The sequence below is a fragment of the Haliotis asinina genome, chromosome 8 (assembly GCF_037392515.1).
Source record: "Haliotis asinina isolate JCU_RB_2024 chromosome 8, JCU_Hal_asi_v2, whole genome shotgun sequence".
Classification (NCBI taxonomy): Eukaryota; Metazoa; Mollusca; class Gastropoda; order Lepetellida; family Haliotidae; genus Haliotis; species Haliotis asinina.
In genome coordinates this window covers 4,565,807-4,573,804 of record NC_090287.1, presented here as the reverse complement: position 1 = coordinate 4,573,804, position 7,998 = coordinate 4,565,807, and the positions used below count along the sequence as shown (strand labels likewise).

Here is a 7,998-nt window from a genome sequence, read left to right as displayed (position 1 = left end):
CTACACGAGGTGTTGGCTGTTTTTCAAAAGTTCGATTCCTTTTAATCCACGCATGCCACATTTGAATCCAGAGATCTGACATCCAAAAGCTATAGCGGACTTCAAAGACTGTCCGTTAGACAGCCCGTGCAGTGTCCCGGCAATGAAAGTGTCCCCAGCTCCTAGTGTGTCCACCACGTGGTCAAGCTTGAGAGCAGGAGAGGTAACTGTTTCTGACGTGGACTGTTTGCCGGCAGCCCCGAATTGGCCCCACCCACATATGATGGCTATCCTAAAATAAAGAGAATGTATCATGGAAACACCTTTTATCACTTAGGTCAGACGTTTATCTGGTTTACGGATTTGGATAGTTACAATTGGGGGCGGAAGCTCAGAAAAACAAACCAGTGATCGCAATGTTTGTGACCATCCCATCCTAGTGTGTCATTTTGATGTAAACAATCCTCATTTGGTTTGGTTCAGCCCTTTCATTCGGAACTCCCGTTTTAACAGTAAGCCGAAGCGTAAACTGTAATACTATATTACTATATATATACTATATGTATACTGTATATGAATATCATTGCCAAACCATTTATTCGTTTCGTAAATATGGTACACTCTTCAAAAAAGATTAAAAAAGGAAAGGTGATGTGCAGAATATTTGACTCATGTATATGCGGACAAAACAATACAAATATACTATTTCTTTCCACGACGTCATCTTTGAGTGATTGTACAAAGCAACAGCGCCAAACGCTTCAATTTTAACTTTTCCTGTGTTTTATAAGCGTCTGAAGAAATATTCGCCTAAATGTCACAAAGAAAACATGCAAAGCAAAATGTGTACGTGCAAGTGAGTGTAAAAGCATGCGGTATCGATCACTATGAAAAGGCAAACGCGTTTAATTTCGTCGTTCGTTGTGCCCTGTAAAGAGGAAATCATTAAGTCACGACGGAGTGCCGCCAATCGAAACATTGCCATAGGGCACCAAGGAAGCTGGAGAAGTCCCAGTCTGCAATAGTTCCACATTTCAACGTTCATCAGACCACCATACCTTGACTCTGGGATCGTTGCTTGCAGACTAATTCCGCGCAGAATTTCAAGAGTTACCACCAAAACCCAGGACCGCAAGAGCAATGGAAACTGAACAAGGTTATCCCTGGTTTGAGAAGAATTTCCGACCAAACTGAGAATTCGACCACGGAGGCCAGTTGTTCTGAGAGACCACAATCGGAGCAATTCCTTGCGATGGTATCGTACAGTGAACCTTAGAAATTGGAACCTTAGAAAATGGAGGATAGTCTGGTTCAGCGATGAATCACGATTTCTTCTTCACCAGAGAGATGGAAGATGTTTACCTTCGGATGAACGAACGTTTTGCCCCTACCTGCATTCGACAGGTCGACAGATTCAGCAGAGCAGTGTCATTGTTTGGGTTGGGATATATCCAGCATACAAAGATCTGATTTAGTCGAGGTTCAGGGGAAGTTGACAGGTAATCGGTACATAACCGAAGTCCTTGGCTGTCACATGCTTCAGATTATGGGCCGACAGAGGGACCTGTTCAAGCATAACAAGGCCACTTCACATACAGCACGCGCTACAGTCCGCTACCTTGCAGCTTCTAACGTCAATGCAATGGCCTTCCCGATCACGAGATCTAAACCCGATATAATACCCATGGGATGAACTCCTCCTCAGACACTTTCATAACTGGCCATCGCATTGTTGCAGAGTTGGGAAGAAGACTTGTCCTGCCTGTGCCCAGGCGGTTTCGACCAGTAGATGCTGCCTATTGTCTGTCGCCATACAGAGTACCGACTTTGACGCCACCCTGCGGAAAACACATCAATGAAGGCTGCTGTTGTGCTGGCAAACTCTTCGTCTACACACGTGTGAATTTTCATCTTTTTACCACTGGAATTATGTAACATAATTGCTCTTAAACTAACGCGATAAATTCTTCTAACAATGACATGAGTGAGATGTGAGCTCTCTTTTCTTCGTTTTTCTCTTTTTTTGAAGACTGTATTACACTGGGCAAGGCTTAGTATGCCCTATATACCTACCAGCTAACGCGATCCATAATACCTATGCACATACGTTTTCAGTCAACCCTCGTTAACACCTGTGCGGTGTGAATGCATGAAGTGTATTCAAGTGGCACTTGTCAAGGTCAGCTATCAAGTGCGGTCGTCCAGCCGTTGGGTAACGTTCGATAGTTCGTTCGTCATTGAACTTGTGTTTCTGGTATAACAAAATATATATGGTAGAGGACATTGTTCTGAGAGTGGCATACCTTGGTTGACATATATGTGTGAGTCCCTCCACAGCGTCCTCCATATTTTTGTAGCCGTAATGTTGGGCAAACTCCTTGCTGACAAATATATAGTCCGCCATGTTGAACAGAACATCTGAAAACATTCATTGGTAACAACAGGTAACCTCCGTATAATGTAAGAACAAACTATGTTGGTAGCAACATATGTCATATTTGGGATTTCACTTTCTTAGTAAAGTACAAATTCTAGTACTTTTTTTTCGATTGAGTCCCATCCGGGATTCGAACCCGCACCCTCAGAGTCAGGCACCTAATCGCCAGCACACAAAGTCAGCCGCCTAGCCCGCTCAGCCACCGCGACTTCCACAAGAATGAAAGTCGGACAACTGGTAGTCTAGACTGCGTACTTTGTGTACCCATCTGATGAGTGTAAATTGGCACGGCTCCCACGGCCGAAAGCTATGATTACACGATGCCATTTAGAAAGTGGTCAAATGCAACATATGTCATATTTGGGATTTCACTTTCTTAGGGCTTGCATTAGTCAAGGAATCCTCGAATACCGCTGGTCTCCAGCAACATATATGAGTCACAACTCGAGGTTTGATAGATCAAGTTCGATGCACATCCAGGTCATCTGATACAAGACCCGTTTATCTACAAGTTCCAATCACAAGGAGACATACCCTCTTGTGTCGAAGGGACCCCCGTGAATACTTCGAGTTATCCGGGGGTGGACACAATGACGACTATTTAGAACCATTACGCAAGGACTAAGGTTTTACCTCAAGACAACCATAGGTTCGGCAAATCGATAGTTGACAGTGGTTGGACAATTGCTGAGTGTGAAGTTACAGGACAAACAAACATACCATGATGTGGGTTCGACACATCGGTAGTTAACAGTGGTTGGACTATTGCTGAGTGTGTAGTTACAGGACAAACAAACATACCATGATGTGGGTTCGACACATCGGCAGTTGACAGTGGCTGTCAGACTATTACTGAGTGTGAAGTTACAGGACAAACAAACATACCATGATGTGGGCGATGTGGGTTCTCAAACTCTACAGAAGTAACGATCTTGTCCTCTACCCCAGCATTGTGGTCCAGCACAAACCTCAGCATCTTCTTCAGCTCCGGACAGTTGGGCCGCGTCTGATACAAGCGCCATTTGTTACATATAGGACACATAGGCTTACGTCACTAAAAACACAAACAGCAAGAAATACCTTTCGCGAGACAATATTTTGGAATGGGGTTGATCATAATTGGTATCTAGAATGCATGTTTATTGTTTTTACATGTGCTGGAATCGACAGGGTTCAGTTTGTGACCATAAACCAAACGTGCTACATTTGTGGTCTCGTGATTTCTTGCAGTCGTGTTGAATAACAGCTGTTCCTTCGCGATATCTCGCTTCGCTTATATAGAAAAAACATAATAGCTCGTGAATGAGTTCAGATTTATTGATCAATTTACGTTTAGACGGTAAAATTAAGTGTTTTCATTTTCATAAATATGGGAGATTAAAAAAAGTGTAAAAGACGGAAGTTACCTCAAAGTGAATCCACTTATAGAGATCCAAATTCACACTGAGGAAGTCCTCAAAGCTCATCTCGCGAAGGCCACTGGAATATATATACATCAGTGTAAGACGAAACGACAATTTCACTCGCAGTGAAAGGAATGCCTTGCATGTCAGGTCTCATGTCTAACAGCGAGATACCACCCCGGACGTGACGCGTGATTTGATAAGAGGTAAATTATGAAGCCAAGGAGGAAACAGTTGGTGAAGAGAAATTAAGAGAAAATGTGACAATATTCCATTCCCTTGGCAATGTTTCATCTGTATGGATACATACATGCATGCATGCACAGGCAAGCACGCACATACATACACACACACACACACACACACACACACACACACACACACACACACACACACACACACACACACACACACACACACACACACACACACACACACACACACACACACACACATACATACATACATACACACACATATACATACATACATACATACATACATACATACATACATACATACATACATACATACATACATACATACATACATTTCTTACTTTCTGGAATTCAGGATGGTCCTTGATCCAGTTTCTTTGTTGATTATAACAGTTGCTGTAGGGCAACCAGATCCTTCACAAACTATGACGTTTTTAGTGTCAACGCAATTAGTTTTTAAATCCTCCATTAGAAACCTGTAACAGAATGTAACGTCAATGTAGATGTCATGGCTTCTATCAGGGCATTTATAAAATTATTTCGCTTACCTCGTTGTTACGAGGGTGTGTTTTTTTCTAATTAGTGTAATCCTTGATTAGGTGATAGTTACTATGGGTCTCATTTCGCATCATATAAGATTTAATGGCTACATTAATTTAGTGGCACACCCTTTTGGAAAGACCTGCAGTGTTGCCCCCCTCTCTTTTGTATAAGTATCTGTTTTGACTGGTGGAAAACATTAGGCCGATCGAGAAGGTTCTCAGAGAATACTGATGTAGCCGCTTTGCTGGAAAGTTGGAGAATCTGTGTTAGTAAATATAAAAGCTTCATTCCACAAACAAGTTTCATTTAGTATATCAGGTCTTACTATCAATGCCAAGACTCTGGTGGGTTAATATTTGACATTTGTCACCCATTGCCTTAGATATGCGACTCAGTTGCATTGTACTAGACATCTGTATTGTGATTCATTGTAACTTGCTCATTGTTTGCTCAGTACATTATTGAATATTTAAACTTGTCTGTGTTATACTTTGCTGGTTCAAACATCATTACAATGGCCACCAATTACAATCAAGGTTACATTCGAGGCAACACTATCCATGCAACATGCAATATTACTTTTTATGTGAACCTGATATTTGGATAATATTGAACAAGGTATGTGAACACTGTACGGTTCTTCTTTTCTTTTGTCATCCGTGATGACATCAAAACGTTCGTATTGACTGAACTGATAACTAAATCTTGCATCGATATCATTCCAAAAATACGTTATACGTTCTACCTTGAATATGATTTCGAGCGTATAAAACAAATGATATTGACAAACTGCATCGTTTCAAAAAGAAGTCAGATGGTACTGGTTGTTAACGTATTGATGCAGTCACAACTGGAACGGTCTGAACTGGTCCAGTATAGCTGACATGTGTTAATCAGTTTAGCCCGCTCCTCCAAGCACGCTTTTCTCAAGGTACAAGTAATCAAAAGGTTCGTTCTACATGGATAAACACATAAGCCAGAGCCTAGTACATAACAGCAAGTAGATATTTTAATTCCTGAACAACAGTTTGCAACAATGTCGTTCAATGATACTATACTACGAAGCGTGTAGGTACAAAGCATATATTTGATCATGTTCTATCAACGTCTGACGAAAACGTGTTCGAATACAAAACCGGATGCAGCTGTGATCCTTTGGTCTTTGGTTTGTGTTGCATGAAGCTGAAACGGCATTTACATTAATTTCTAAACAGTTCTGTTATTCTGTTATGCTAACATGAAAGGTTAGTGGGGCCTTTTCAATCTTATTAGGAACTTTAATACCTTAAACATTCCTAATGAGAATCGTAAAATCCAGACTAACTTACCATTGCTCTGTCCTGTCCGTTATTGTACCCATGAACTCCGCCACTTCACCAAGCATCGACAGCACCGTGGCTGTTGTGGAGGCATTCCCACCCCGCTGCCACTTGGACTCCACACACCTTTACGTCAACAAGAGCAGAACATTACGTCGTGTTGTGTGCAGGTACAGTTAATACTAGCACAGACATAAATACTAACATCATTTACCTTGGTTTTAATATATAAGCAGAAATTTCAAAATAGAGAAATGTATAGCATGTGATACCCCTTTGCATGCTACGGAAGATTAAAACTAAATTTTAACATTGCTGGCAAAAAAAAGGAGTCATGAAATGAATAAAACTGATGGTAGCCAGAGACCTTTGGTTGTATTTGTTACATAGAAGTGTACCATTAATGAAATACAACAATGTGGATGTGTGAACCCTTGCATGGAGATATGTCGTGTATGTAAGGAGGGCCTACCTCTGACCAGTGTCTTCAACAGGGTACGTTTCCACAACAAGGATAGAATCCACACACACAAGACCCACGCACAGAATAGCCTTCCTTTCTGATGACATCTAAGTCAACAAAATAGGATGCATTCAACATTCTTTGCCGTTAACAAAAGTATCAAAATCAACTTCCATATCCTTAAGAAATCTTTACTAAAAGCAGGCTCAATTGTTGAATTTGTTTGTTTAATATCCTCACTCGGCAACATAACAGCTTCATGGCGGTGGATGGTAAATGCTCCAGCCTGGACCGGACGATCCAGTGACTAGTATATCGAGATACGATAACAGAGCATGTGCGTGTTAATCACTATCAGGTGTTTGGGAAAAGGTGAACGCATCCTCCCTGACGGTCAAATCCGTCACAATCGGACGCATAGCAATTAATCAAACTTCTGATATCAGAGTAGCAGAATGCAGTTGACGAATGAGCATTGAGATCTTAGCTATTGATTAAGTGTTTTGACATGGGAACAATGGATAAATCTCAGTTTTAAAAATGAATTCTGACAGTCCACAAAAAGCAGCAAATATGGCTGTCTGCGGGAAACTGCGAAGATATCCAGTATCTGGGACGTATATCAACATTTTGGTCAGAATTATAAAGTAATGGTCCAAGTTACAACGTTCAAGTAATCATGTCTTGAAAATCTGTTATGATATCAAATTAGAATCTTGAATGAGAGGAGTTAAAACTGGGCCAGTGCTGTTAAATATGTTTTATTTATTTATGGTTTTGGTTTTGTATGGTTGCTTCTTGGTTGTGTTGCTGATTTGTTTTTGCAAATTGTTCAAACAACGTTTGACGAATTTGTTAAGAAATGGAAAATCGACATTGTACTAAAGTACTAAGCTTGCATTGTATAACGATATTAAACACAATTCAGTCTATGAAACATATTTTAACTACATTCCACCATGTCTCTCATTTAACTTGCAAACTTATGCAAATGCTTGTCAATTGCTCATCTGAAACGAAAATAGAAATCGTTTGTATTTTCGGGATGATGTTAGTATTATACAAGTCTATTTTCACACTCACTACTTTCAATGTTGGATTCAATTTAATAAGTGTCAGGTTTTCAGTCAGGTTGAGTACATACTGGGAATCTGAATCTTGGATTGCTATGGCATGATGACAGGGAATTCAGTTTGTAAGTCTCTGTGTACCTCTCTCAGCCATCATATGGCCTTGTTAAAAAGTTCATTGAATGCATCTGTTTATGATATATCTGTGCTACCCAGGTGATCCTACCTGGTGTTTGTTTAACATCCACATGTCACGTAACAGTAATAGCAAACAGAATCCTTAAAAAATATGAACTTTTCATGGACATACCTTATCTTCGTGGACACATGCAGCAGCAAGTGAAGCCCAGATGTTGTGTCAGACAGTTGTACGCCACATTTCATGTGCTTCCATCTGTCATCAGTTTAATATGATCAATCCATGCAACAGTGCGGGCAACAGATGTTAGCCAAAGCTGTAAAATTAAACTGGAAGCTGTAAAATTAAACTGGCACACCCACACATACACGCACGCACGCACGCACGCACGCACGCACGCACACACATACAAAAGGTTTTGCACTTT

The 7,998-nt window shown here is 40.7% G+C and overlaps 1 protein-coding gene across 1 annotated transcript; it reads right to left on the bottom strand.

The window, feature by feature from the left end:
• LOC137294336 (ketohexokinase-like) lies at positions 1–6,469 on the bottom strand. Its single transcript, XM_067825336.1, has 7 exons — positions 6,372–6,469; positions 5,909–6,025; positions 4,379–4,513; positions 3,823–3,895; positions 3,302–3,422; positions 2,283–2,397; positions 1–271 (listed from the first exon to the last, which is right to left on the bottom strand). Exons 1-7 carry the CDS (start codon positions 6,467–6,469, stop codon positions 1–3), a joined length of 930 nt encoding a protein of 309 aa, XP_067681437.1.
• Positions 6,470–7,998: the final 1,529 nt, after the last annotated feature.

Coding starts and splice junctions, on each gene's coding strand:
- LOC137294336 (XM_067825336.1), bottom strand. CDS start 6,469: ATGTCATCAGAAAGGAAGGCTATTCTGTGCGTGGGTCTTGTGTGTGTG. Junction 2,398..3,301: donor CCCACATCGCCCACATCATG/GTATGTTTGTTT, acceptor GAATGTTTTCAG/ATGTTCTGTTCAACATGGCG. Junction 272..2,282: donor ACACATATATGTCAACCAAG/GTATGCCACTCT, acceptor TCTTTATTTTAG/GATAGCCATCATATGTGGGT.